Consider the following 13,779-nt stretch of genomic DNA (forward strand, 5'->3'; position numbering starts at 1 on the left):
GGCAGGCCTTCTTTCCCCACCCCATAGTAGGTTTAGAATACAGATACTGCCTCACAGCCCACACCTGCTCTCCTCCCCACTTACCTCATCCAGCTGTTTCTTGGTCTCCTCCTCCATCCTGCGAATGTCCTCCATAGTCAGATCAACCCACTTATCAAGCCAGCAAAACAACTGCCGGTGGAAATTTGTGAAAAGACGTTTCTCTTGCTGCAAAAACAAAGGTGAGGGAACAAACAACTTAAAGCTCAGGAAAAAGAATCCCAACAATTCAGCATGCAGAACAATATGTTTACAGTTAGTTAATGTGCACGGTCATAAAGATGTGTGCACTGGGAATTGCTACAGGTCTAACCTCAGTGCTTGCCATTTTGTTTTATATGGGAATGGGATCACTTTGCCAAGCATAGGAAAGCTACAGACGGAAAAAGAAAAAACCCAACTATTTCTGGTTCATTATAATTGAAATGCCCTTGCCAGAGAAACCATGGATGCTGTCATTCAGTGTTCTAGATTTTTAAACTGGACCATTTTGGGTTCTTACATATAGCCTGGGGTATGCAATAAGGTTTTCAGTGGAATTGGCTCAGCAGTCTCTTGAGACTACATAATAGGCTTAAAAGAGAAGGAATTAATAATTAGAGTTAGTGATTTGACATCTGTGATTCCTCTTGTTTAATTTGAAAGCCCATCAGCAGTGTCAGATTAAAGAATTTTGGGGCCCTGTGCATTAAGAGAACTCTCCCCCCCCATCACACACACACACCTTACCTGCCTCCAGTGGGGTCAGGTCCTGCCTTTGGGGGTGGGAGGCCCTGGGGGATGGATTGTTGGGTCCTTCCCCCTGGGCAGAGGGGGAAGTGGTGCTGGAGAACAAGCCCACCCCACACTCATCCTGCAGCAGCACCAGTCCAGTAGACCTGGCTCGGTTCCCCCCTCTGATCCATTAGCGCTCACTACAGAATCCAGACAGGGCCTTCCACCTACAATGCCCCACCTCCTTCCTGGCCCTGGGTTGGTGGATTTTTGTTTGTTTGTTTGGGGGCGGGAGGAGGGGGGTGCCCTGCACAAGATGGGGATCGTGCACATAGTACCCATTGACTAATCCAGGCTTGCCCATTAGATCGTTTCCATTCCTGGTGTAAGAGGCAACTGTTCAGTCATTTTGCCTTTATGTTCTATTCCTTTCCCTTATTCTCTGCTGTGTCTACTTAGATTGTAAGCTCTTCAGGACATGGACGTTGTTATTGCGTTTGTTAGGTATCACGCCCAATTTGGGTTCTTGATAAACAAGCAGCACTGAAGAACAGCACTGACTCTCCCTCATCTACCTTCCTGCATGGCTGCTGCACCTGGAGACTGACAATTCCTGCCAAAGTCAACGGAAACATAACGTAATCACCCAATGTCTTGAATCCCCAAAGAAATGCATCTTTTCCAAGCGCCCCATCCAGTGACCTGCAGCTGAATTTTCATTCATGAGGCTAGGACAGTGCAATCCATTCCTTACATAAAGAGGTAAATGCCTCAGTTTGACTGGACCTTTGTGTGTGAGAGAAATTAAGTAAGAGTTCCAGGTTTGTTTTTTAAACAACAACATTGGTTTCAAGGAAGGAGTTATGACCTGGGCTTCAGGACTAGCAGGGCAGGGCAGGGCAGGGCAGGAGAATCATACTAAACACACTACTGAAGTAGAAGTGTGAGATTTTTTAACTCATCCTTAACCAGTTACAAGCACGTGAGGTTATTTTAACTGAAAGGCTTGCGTTATTTATTATGTATTATCCAGCAACATCCAAGATGCGTTAGCTGCTGTGCTCTGAAAGACAAGACACTGATGAAGAGTACAACGTAAGGCGCTCCTTTGTTCAGTTTGTTTGTTTTTTAATTAACAGTTGCAATCCCCTGGCAAGTCAAGTCATTCACAAAACCAGAACCAAATTTTCTGGAGAAAAGTGTGGTTTATGGAACCTAATTATCCAAAGGAACCCCAGACACTAAGCCAGGGGTGGGCGAACTTTCTGGCCTGAGGGCCACATCTGGGTGGGAAAATTATATGCAGGACCATGAATGTAGGGCTGGGGCAGGGGGTTGGGGTGCAGGAGGAGTGCGGGGTGTAGGAGGGGGCTCAGGACAGGGGATTGGAGGCTCAGGGCAGGGGGTTGGGGTGCAGGAGGGGGTGCAGGGCAGGAGGTTAGGGGTGCAGTCTCTGGCCCAGCACCGCTTACCTTGAGTGGCTCCGGGGTGGCAGCAGCACGCAGCGGGGTTAAGGCAGGTGCCCTGGCCCCGCACTGCTCCCAGAAGTTGCCAGCATGTCCGGCAGTGGCTCCTGGGGGTAGGGTTGGGCAGGAAGCTCCACTACGTGCTTCTCTCACCTGTGGGTACCACCCCTGAAGCGCCCATTGGCTGCAGTTCCCTGTTCCCGGCCAATGGGAGCTGCGGAGGGTGGTGCGTGCAGGCAAGGGCAGCACATGGAGCAGGGATGTGGTGCCGGCCACTTCCAGGAGCAGCATGGAGCCAGGGAGGGCAGGGAGCCTGCCTTAGTCCCACTGCGCCATGGAGCTCACAATCCCACATGCCGGATTGAAAGCCCTGATGGGCCAGCTCTGGCCTGTGGGCCATAGTTTGCCCTCCCCTGCACTAAGGCAATGGAGACACTAAGGCCTTACAAACATACATTATTAGGCCCCTCCCCTACTCTGTCTCTTCCCTCCAAGGCCCCACCCACTGCTCACACAGAGAAAGAGGAGGTGGAGATGAGCAAACGGGGTGAGGAGGAAAGGCCTGAGCAGCGAGTGGGGCCTCGGAGGGAAGAGGCCAAGTGCAGGCGGGGCCTTGGGGTGGGGTTGGGGAGTGGGGCCACGGTGCCATTGAAAACCCGATATTGACCAGGTTCACTTACCTTCTGTATAAAGTTCTCAACTTTATTTTGCAGACCCCACCACTTGAACTTGACTGTTACCAGTTTGTAAGCACACATGTACGGACAATCTGTCTGTTTCCCCAGCTCTTTCTGCAAAGAGACAAGGATGTTCATATGACGAGCTGAAATCAGAAACTCTGTAGGAACCTTTTTCTAGGACAGGACCCCCAGAACTTGTAGTCTACTCGTTCAGCACGCATACATAAGACCCTCCACTGACACAGATGAAAACACTTCCTCTCTTGTTTAGACAAATTAATACCCCAACCTCCATATGCCTGACCCATCCCAACAACCACACTCTAGTCACAAAAACAGACATGATGTGCTGAGGTCTGTGATCCACACCTTCCAGTTGGGGCCCAGAGGACCACGTCCAGTCTTGACAGATTTAAATTTTGCTGGGTCTTCTTCCTGCTTGTAATCCTGTTGTAAATATAAACATGTTTATCCATAAGAAACAGATCTTGGAGGACAGGTTAGTGTCTAGAGTAACTCAAACATCTCCTCAAGACCCATTTTTTCCATGAAGCCTTTAAGAAACTGGCCAAGAGGAAAAAAATTCACTTCCCCATGCTGTACATTAACCCTAGCTGAGTAAGAGTATTATAAAATTGATGTTACTTTTGTTACCCCACCAAATCCACTGGTATATTGTGTCTGATACTAGTTTGTAAGCTTTTCAAGACAGGGTTCACATTATCACCTGTATTGGGAAGCGACTAGAACACATGGCTCTTGTAAGAAATAACGTACACAGCACTCTAAGGCAGACATACCTTGTGTATTTCTAATCATCAATATTGGACAGTGCTATAAAAACAGCATCACCACAGTACTCATGTCAAAATGCACTCCTACACTTCCCTGCATCATAGAGAATATGAAGACACTTTGTTTAAATCCTTATTTTCAAGGCCAATCTTCCAAAACAATTGCTTTGGGATTCAAGTTCCTTATTACTCAGACGAGAGATTAATTTAGAAACTCTAACCCCAAATTTATTTATTTTTAAATCCCACGATTTTTTGGGGGGACCAACTAATTTTAAACACTTGGTTTTGCCAATACCCACAATGAGATTTTAATTGCAAAAAAGCCATGAAATTCAGATTTTAAGTAGATTTAGTGGCAGAAGAGCGATTGAGATGTGGCACCTTCTTACTGAGACTTGTTTGTTGTGCATATTACAAGTAATAGCTACACACTTTGGTGACCAAAAAAGCCTTTACTCCTGGCATCATTGTAGAGCCAATACAGTGTGGGAGAGCAAGCTGAATTGTTCTGGAGCAACAGACTAGTCCAGTTCCATTCAGAATCCAAACTGTGCCCTGATTTACACCAATGTAACCCCACTGGAGATATGGAATTAAACTGGTATCACTCAAATCTGGGTTTTGCAGTCAGTTTATTACTAGAAATAATGCAGAAACCACAATAAAACTTCAGTTGCATTCTGATGCCAGGCTAAATTAGAGAAAATACCTTTCTTTACTCCAGTTAAGTAAGTTTGACTTGAAAGGATTGAGTCACTGAACGGGGAACCCCACCATGCCATCTTTACAGATACTTTTCATTGCAGAACTGAACCTTAGGTTCCTACAGTGACTAACTCTTCCTGCAATAGGATATTAATTACATGATCACACGGCCCAAATATAATAATAAAAACACGCTATGTCTGTGCATCTAAGTTACAGGAAGAAGGCAGTTTAAACAAGATAACGCAACTTATTTACAGTCTTACTGACGCAGCATAGAAAAAAGTGTAGTTATTTTTTATTCTATTGCTTTCTGAATACCATGTCACCAACAGTGTTGGAACCTTGTAGTACACTAGATTTAATCAGCATATTAGTAAAACTTTAGACTTGATATTGAGGTGGAGCATTATCTATGGATTCAGATATTGAGTTTCCTTATTTATACAATCACAGAGACCTGTTATAGTAGAGTTAGTTTAAAAGTGAGGATCAGGAAACCTAGTGGTAAGCTTCAGAGTAACAGCCGTGTTAGTCTGTATTCGCAAAAAGAAAAGGAGTATTTGTGGCACCTTAGAGACTAACCAATTTATTTGAGCATGAGCTTTTGTGAGCTACAGCTCACTTCATCAGATGCATACTGTGGAAACTGCAGCAGACTTTATATATGTGTATGTGTGTATATAAAGTCTGCTGCAGTTTCCACGGTATGCATCCGATGAAGTGAGCTGTAGCTCACGAAAGCTCATGCTCAAATAAATTGGTGAGTCTCTAAGGTGCCACAAGTACTCCTTTTCTTTCTAGTGGTAAGCATTGCACATGGTTTGGATTCTTGTCTGTCTAGATTTATTTGACATGGTATATACCATATGTATGGTATATACCATTAGAAAGCAAGTGAGAGAAAGGAAAGGAATGGAAGAGGTTTAAAGTGCATAAACTTGGGAAACATTTTGAAAAATGTGAATTTAATGTTCACAATCATAAATTACCACCCTTTGGCATCACAACCATGAAACAAATCACTAGCTGCCAGTAGTATTTGGGCTAGTTTGGACTCCTTACCACTCCAACACACATTTTTGGAAAAAAAAAGGAGTACATGGATCAATGTGTTAAGAACAGTCTCTTCCCTCCCTCGCCCGCCCACCCCCATGCAGTCCTCTTCTCTTGCTCATCATCACTCATATTTCAAAATATCCAGATAAATGTGCCTCAAACACCTGTTCAAAGAATGCTTTGCATGTGTAATTTCATGCCTCGGATGTGACATGTAATTTCTGGGAATTACACTTGGAAGGTATGTGGGAATTATGAATTTTTTTTGTGGGGGGGGGGGTGTGTGTGTGTGTGTGTGTGTGTGTGTGTGTGTGTGTGTGTGTACATACGTACACACACATATACTACTGATATGTAGATACAAGCTATAATTCCATGGAAGGGTTCTGGTGCCTAGACAAGTCACAAAGACAGAGCTCATGGAGATTTGGTGCAAGAACCTGAGATGGAATTTACTTATTACTGCAATTTAAAGGCCCTAAAGATCTGAATAGTGTGTCCATTTCAGACTATTGCATGTGTTATACTGAAACAAAAGCAACTTAATTCCCTTTAAAAGGTAAAGATACTGGAAAAAAGTTAATGTGAGGCATATAGCACCAGCCACCCAACTCCATAACCTTATTTTGTGAATTTCTTCCGGTCTCGCCTGTCCTCTTCTCCATTGTCTATTTTGTGCTGCTTTGAAATCCAAGCTCTTCAAGACAAGGACAATGTCAGTCCTTGCTAAGCAAAGTACTATGGCCAACTACAATGCTATATACAGATGAACAACACTTAACTAGGCATTTCTACCAAGCCCACCTTTGTAGTATCTAAGCACTGGATACAAAATTAAGAGTTACATCAAAATTGTCCATAAAGGACTCTACTGTTCTCTACAGTTTCCTTTAGCCCTCTGCCACGCTGAGCCAGTAAGAGTTAAACAACCAGCAGGCTGTGTGACCTGAAAACAACCCACAAGGATGTATTAGAAGAGTATTGAAATGGTAAACAGGGCTAGTCCTTGTTGAGTCATTACACAAAGTAAAACTATTTCTAAAGTGATCACTCTCCTTACAATGTGTATGATAATCAAGGTGGGCCATTTCCAACACAAATCCAGGTTTTCTCCCCCCTCCCGCACAAAACCCACTCTCCTGTTGGTAATAGCTTATCTAAAGTGATCACTCTCCTTACAATCGTTCACCTGCACATCTACCAATGTGATATATGCCATCATGTGCCAGCAATGCCCCTCTGCCATGTACATTGGGCAAACTGGACAGTCTCTACGTAAAAGAATAAATGGACACAAATCAGATGTCAAGAATTATAACGTTCATAAACCAGACTGAGAACACTTCAATCTCTCTGGTCACTCGATTTCTGATCTCAAAGTGACTATCCTTCAACAAAAAAACTTCGAAAACAGACTCCAACGAGAGACTGCTGAATTGGAATTAATTTGCAAATTGGATACAATTAACTTAGGCTTGAATAGAGACTGGGAATGGTTGATTCTTTATAAAAAGTAACCTATTTCCCCTTGTTTATTCCTCCCCCCTTCCTCAGACGTTCTTGTTAAACCCTGGATTTGTGCTGGAAATGGCCCACCTTGATTATCATACACATTGTAAGGAGAGTGATCACTTTAGATAAGCTATTACCAGTGTGGGGAGACGAGACACCTTTTGTAGTGATAAACACCCATTTTTTCATGCTCTGTGTGTATAAAAACATCTTCTGTATTTTCCACAGTATGCATCCGATGAAGTGAGCTATAGCTCACGAAAGCTTATGCTCAAATAAATTGGTTAGTCTCTAAGGTGCCACAAGTACTCCTTTTCTTTTTGCGAATACAGACTAACACGGCTGTTACTCTGATACCTATATCTTGTTAGAAGTTTAACAATGTGATCTAATTAGCTTATAGACGCTAAACTTCTGTTCCAATCTATGATATTTCATTACTATATTCTATTGATTCAGAGATCAAAAGGAGATACTAACATGTAGTTAGAACTTGTGGTGTAATAATATCATTGTCTTTATTTCTCTTTAAAGTTTGTAGTAAGCTACCTATGAACTGTTTGAACAGTTAATTGCCTTATGCTAATAAATACAAGTAGTTATTGATGTGTGCTTAGGAAACACAGATTTACTTCAAAGCAACAATGTACATTACTTATTCTTGATCCATGGAATGCCCTCTGTGATTATTTGCTGCCAAGAGGTTATCAGCTGAACTTCAGCTATAGAGACAGGTTTCAGAGTAGCAGCCGTGTTAGTCTGTATTTGCAAAAAGAAAAGGAGTACTAGTGACACCTTAGTGACTAACCAAGTTATTTGAAAAAAGAAAAGGAGTACCTGTGGCACCTTAGAGACTAACCAATTTATTTGAGCATGAGCTTTCGTGAGCTACAGCTCACTTCATCGGATGCATACCGTGGAAACTGCAGAAGACATTATATACACACAGAGACCATGTGTGTATGTAATGTGTATATATGTGTCTCTGTGTGTATATAATGTCTTCTGCAGTTTCCACGGTATGCATCCGATGAAGTGAGCTGTAGCTCACGAAAGCTCATGCTCAAATACATTGGTTAGTCTCTAAGGTGCCACAAGTACTCCTTTTCTTTTTGCAAAGATAGACTAACACGGCTGTTACTCTGAAACAAGTTATTTGAGCATAAGCTTTCGTGAAATTGGTTAGTCTCTAAGGTGCCACTAGTACTCCTTTTCTTTCAGCTATAAAGAAACTTTCGAGCCTGATCCTTACTATCTCAGATCTGCTTAAAACTTTGTCAGGGAAAGTCTAAATCACAAGACTGAGGTCTCCAGATCTATTCTGGATTAGCCCTGCAATTCTCATGGAAGAATTTGAACAAAACTATGCACACGGACTGCCTACTGGGCTATAACCTATTGAACAGATTCTAGAAGGACTTTTACAAATCAGCAGCCTCACCATCTCTGCTATGAAACTGACATAAGAACATGATTCATCGTCGTATATATAATGATCTTTTAACCACAGTAACTCTTTCTTTTCTTTTTAAATAAATCTTAGATTTAGTTAATAAGGATTGGCTTTAAGCATGCATTTGGGTAAGATCTGAAGTATTCATTGACTTGGTGGGTAATGTGTCCGATCTCACGGGATTGGTTGAGCTTTACATATGGTGAATAAGGTTTTCACTATATCAGACTAGGCTGTCTGGGTGGGAGCCAAAGCCTGGATTGATTAAAGGGAACTGTGTTTTTGCTTCTTGGTAACCATTAAGGTGTTACAGAAGCTGCTTGATGAAATCTATTTATAAAATAAACCACCAGTTTTGGGGATCATCTGCCCTATGCTTTTCAGTTTGCCCTGATGAAGCATTCTCAGTGTAGCCCCTCCAGCGACCACAGTCACGCCCCCATTAAAAAAACTCTCTCCTTCCCTCCTCACTTCTTGTCTGACTATCTGCAGGGTCATGCTAATTTTCAGAAATGAGGTTTGCATCAATCTTCCTTTTGTAATACTAATGCCATCACATGAAATGCTTTACCCACCAGCATACCTTGGAGAGCACTTGGTTCCGATCTGCAATGTCTATATAAATTGCTTCTACATTCTTCCATACATCTGGCTCTAGTTTATGAACCTGCAGTAGAAGTGGGAGCCAGATTTTTATTTCAAACCATCTACACATCATCCCCATGCCAAATTAGAATGGAGAACAGAGATAAAGATCTGAGCATCAAGCACCCATTAGCAGGGGGTCAGAGTTGAGGGCTTCACCAGTTAATGTTGAAACATAAAATCAGCTAAAGAAAAAGGTAATTCAGAAGTGAAGCTGCAAAACCCAACCAATTTCTGCACAAGAGCTACAGGAGTACAGTTTTAATAAGCATCCATTCCCACCCAGAGCAGGCAAAAGGGAGTCTAATCATAAGGGGCATAGTCTCCTTGCTAGCCTGACATGAGGTATGTTAATCCCAGAAATGTGAAGAGAATAACAATACTGAATTCAAAAACAGGACAAGCAACAGATCTAGCCACTTAATGTCACAAAGTTCCTCACTGAAAGCACTTACATTCTCCTGCATTCCAAGGTCCGGTTTGTGCCAGGTTTCAATTTTGATCAGAAAGTCATCTTTCATGTACTCATTCTGCCATAAAGAAAAATTTTGGTTACCTGTTGGGATCCAAGAGACTAACATGATCTTATTGCTGATTGACTGATATATAGCAGCAAAGTTATCAGTTACTCCCAGACCTGGGACCAAGGTTTGAATGTAGTGACAATGTGATTTCAGATTTCTATTTGCATGTACATTTCTGAAAGTACCCATGACTGGTGGCCAGGTATAAGATTAGGTCAAAGCATAAGTTGTCCATACAAGACACTTAATAAGTCTGATACCCAGAGCATTGGAGTTTGTTACCTATTTCATTTACAGGATGTTTTATTTTTTTAAAGAAAGGAATGAAGACCCAAGGGAGGAAGCCTGTTTAACAGAAGTAAACCAGACTGCCAAATACAGCTTTGATTAGATGACAGATGTGGAAGAAATAGGGCAGAAGTTGGCTTTTAAAAGACAAAATGTGGATCCAGAACTGGATTCAAACTGTCCTTGGAAACATGCACCTTAGGGCATGGCTACACTTGCAAGTTAGAGCAAAATTAAAGCAGCTCAGTGCACTCTAACTCATGACTTGTCGACACTGGCAAGGCACATAGAGCGCTCTGACTCCACGGCTACAGAGCTCCTGGTACTCCACCTCAGCGAGTGGAATAACATTTGGTGCGCCCACATTGGAGGGACTCCCTGTCTGTTAATGCGCTCTGATCGGCCTCCAGAAGTGTCCCACAATGCCTGTTCTAGCCACTCTGGTCACCACTTTGAACTCTACTGTCCTGCCCTCAGGTGACCAACCATCAGACCCGCCCTTTAAATTCTCTGGGAATTTTGAAAATCCCCTTCCTGTTTGTTCAGCCAGGCGTGGAGTGCTCTCAGTGAATCTTTGCAGGTGACCATGCCTCCATGCGCCAGGTGATCCCCAGTATGGAGCAATGGCGAGGTGCTGGACTTCAGTGTTCAGGGGGGAGGAAGCTGTCCAGTCCCAGCTGCGCTCCAGCCATAGGAATTACGATACCTTCGGGCAGATATCAATGGACATGATGAAAAGTGGCCATGACCGGGATGCAGTGCAGTGCAGGGTTAAAGCGAAGTAGCTGTGGAACGCCTACCGCAAAGCCCAGAGGCAAATAGCTGCTCCGGTGCTGCCCCTGCGACCTGCCGTTTTCACAAAGAGCTGGACGCGATACTTGGGGGCGACCCCACCTCCACTCCGAGTACCATCGTGGACACTTCAGAGCACGGTCCAACACGATAGGAGGAGCAATGCGGGAGTGAGGGTGCTGAGGAGGAGGAAGACACGCTGGCATCCCTAGATGCATGCAGCCAGGAGCTGTTCTCAAGCCAGGAGGAAGGTAGCCAGTCACAGCAGCCAGTGCTTAGGGAAGGACAAACACCATAGGAGGCTCCTGGTAAACGGCTTTTATTTTGGGAAGGAAGTTATTCGGTGCGGGTTTTTGGGGTGAGAAGAGTTAGGGCTGCATGCATGCCTAGATGCTCTCTCACACTGCGGTAATCCGCCTCAGTGATCTCTTCAAAGGTCTCATCCAGAACTCTGGCAATGCGCTTGTGCAGGTTTTGTGGGAGAGCCACTGTGGTCCTTATCCCAGTCAGGCCACTGTGCCGTGAGGGGCGGGGGGACCATTGCTACACACAGGCAAGCTGCATATGGGCTAGGGCAGAAGCCGCATTGTAGTAGAAGACCCTCCCTTGCTTCCCAGATCACCCTCAGCAGTGAGATATCTTCCAGGACAAACTCCTGGGGAAGATGTAGGGACACTGTTCAGCATAGGGGCCCCCCTGCAGCTGTTGGCTCTCCCTAAGGCACAGAAACCCAGAGGACAGTACAACCATGAAAGAATCAGTCCCCCTTGACCCTGTGCTTACTCACCATTTTGGGGCTCCCAGGGGTTATGTGCGCTTGCTTTGGGACGGGCAAATTATGCTATTGTGTAGACTGTGTTTGTCCTTCTTAAGTACAGGAGAATCATTGCTCTCTCTGGTGTGAACAATGCTGCCTCTGTTAAGTGTTACATTTTGCCTTTACAGATGCAACCTTGAGATCTCAGCATCTGTGTTATCACCGGCCAAGAGGCTGCAAAGAATCAGGAAGAGGCCACATAGAACCGAAGAGGACATGCTGCATGAAGTCATGCAACACTCCCTTAATGAAAATCAAAAAGTGCAGGAGTGGCAGGAGAGTGAAAGGAGGGTCCACCAACAGAATGCAGATCGCTGGCACCAAAAACACAGAGCGGTTGATAAGTATCATGGAGCGCTAAGCGGACTCGATCCAGGCGCGGATAGCCATGCAGGCGGAGCACTACCACGTCCACACCGCCCTGCAGCCCTTGTCGCAAAACTCTTTCCCTTGTGCCCCCATGTCACCTCCAACCCACTTTCCCTAACATCCAGGTTCTTACTGCCACCAGCTGCCTCCAACACCTGTAGCTTCACCACCCAGCCCTGAAAACTAAGACCCTTATCCACTGTGCTCAACTCCCATCACCATGCAGTATAGCACTCATTGCACAGCACTCCAGACAGGAAGGCTGAGTATGATAACAGGACATACGCAAACTTGTGATTGTACCGTTCCCCACCCCAGCCCCTTGCCCTTTCTGTTTCCCACGCAGTTGTTTCTCTTTTCAATAAATGCATTTTCTTTTCAATAAATGCATTTTTTTGCTTTGAAAACATTCTTTATTATTGCATAACGTAAAAGATACCTTAGCCCAGGAAGGAAACAGGCACTGCAAGTCAGTGTATCATATGTAGCAAACACAGATTCCTACTAACATTGGAACCACTGCACTTCACTCCCATCCACGACACCCGACATTACTGGTGGCTTTCAGCCTCAAATTGCTCCCTCAAGGCATCCCTAATCCTTGCAGTCCCGCGCTAGGCCCCTCTAGTAGCCCTGCTCTCTGGCTGTTCAAATTCAGTCTCCAGGTGTTGAACCTCCAAGTTCCATGCCTGAGTGAATCGTTCAACCCTTCCCTTCACAAATGTTATGGAGGGTATAGCACGCGGATATAACCGCGGGGATGCTTCATCGGCCAGGTCCAGCTTCCCATACAGAGAGTGCCAGCAGCCGTTTAAACGTCCGAAAGCACACTCCACAGTCCTTCTGCACCAGCTCAGCCTGTTGTTGAACTGCTTCTCGCTGCTGTCAAGGCTCCCTGAGTAGGGTTTCATGAGCCATGGCATTAAAGGGTAAGCGGGGTCTCCAAGGATCACAATGGGCATTTCGATTTCCCCTACTGTGATCTTCTGGTCTGGGAAAAGAGTCCCGGCTTGCAGCTTCCTGAACAGGCCAGTGTTCCGAAAGATGCGTGCGTCATGCACCTTTCCTGGCCAGCCTGCGTTAATGTCAATGAAACACCCACGGTGATCCACAAGCACCTGGAGAACCACAGAGAAATAGCCCTTCCATTTAACTTACTTGGAGGCTAGGTGGGCTGGTGCCAGAACTGGAATATGCGTCTCATCTATCGCCCCTCCGCTGTTAGGGAAACCCATTTGTGCAAAGCCATCCACAATGTCATGCACATTACCAAGAGTCACAGTTCTTCTGAGCAGGATGCGATTAATGGCCCTGCAAACTTATATCAACACGATTCCAACGCCCGACTTCCCCAGTCCAAACTGGTTAGCGACCGATCGGTAGCTGTCTGGATTTGCCAGCTTCCAGATTGCAATAGTCACCCGCTTCTCCACAGTCAGGACAGCTCTCATCATGTCCTTGCGCCGCAGGGTGGGGGTGAGCTCCTCACACAGTCCCATGAAAGTGGCTTTTCTCATCCAAAAGTTCTGCAGCCACTGCTCATCATCCCGGACTTGCATGACAATGTGATCCCACCACTCACCGCTTGTTTCCCAAGCCCAAAAGCTCTGTTCCGTGGTGGTGAGCATGTCTGTGAATGCCACAAGCAATCTCATGTCATATGCATTACCCAAGTCGATATCATCGTCGGAGTCCTCACCATCACTTTGGATCTTAAGGAGTAACTCAAGTGCCAAACATGATGTGCTGGCGAGATTCATCAGCACATTCCTCAACAGTTCGGGCTCCATTCCTGCAGACCAAAAGGGAAGACAGAGCGCGCAGTACAAAAAATGTTGAAAGATGGCACCAATTGTGGATGGAAGCAGAGGGATTGCTGGGATCCTAACCGATGCATCACGGGGTATTGGGACAGGACC

General features: G+C 44.9%; 1 protein-coding gene across 2 annotated transcripts in view; it reads right to left on the reverse strand.

The window, feature by feature from the left end:
- PITPNA (phosphatidylinositol transfer protein alpha) overlaps positions 1 to 13,779 on the reverse strand; it is a 47,512-nt gene that overhangs the window by 5,882 nt on the left and 27,851 nt on the right. Inside the window, exons 6-10 of one of the 2 annotated variants that reach the window (XM_084650975.1) lie at positions 9,526 to 9,600; positions 9,009 to 9,092; positions 3,269 to 3,346; positions 2,900 to 3,010; positions 85 to 207 (exon numbers count right to left, since the gene is read on the reverse strand). In XM_084650975.1, the coding sequence (XP_084507101.1) occupies positions 85 to 207; positions 2,900 to 3,010; positions 3,269 to 3,346; positions 9,009 to 9,092; positions 9,526 to 9,600 (471 nt within the window). Of the gene's footprint in view, positions 1 to 84; positions 208 to 2,899; positions 3,011 to 3,268; positions 3,347 to 9,008; positions 9,093 to 9,525; positions 9,601 to 12,262; positions 13,653 to 13,779 lie in introns of those variants that run through there. The other variant, XM_084650974.1, reaches the window with a different exon arrangement.

This window comes from Lepidochelys olivacea (assembly GCF_965140295.1).
Source record: "Lepidochelys olivacea isolate rLepOli2 genome assembly, chromosome: 17".
Classification (NCBI taxonomy): Eukaryota; Metazoa; Chordata; order Testudines; family Cheloniidae; genus Lepidochelys; species Lepidochelys olivacea.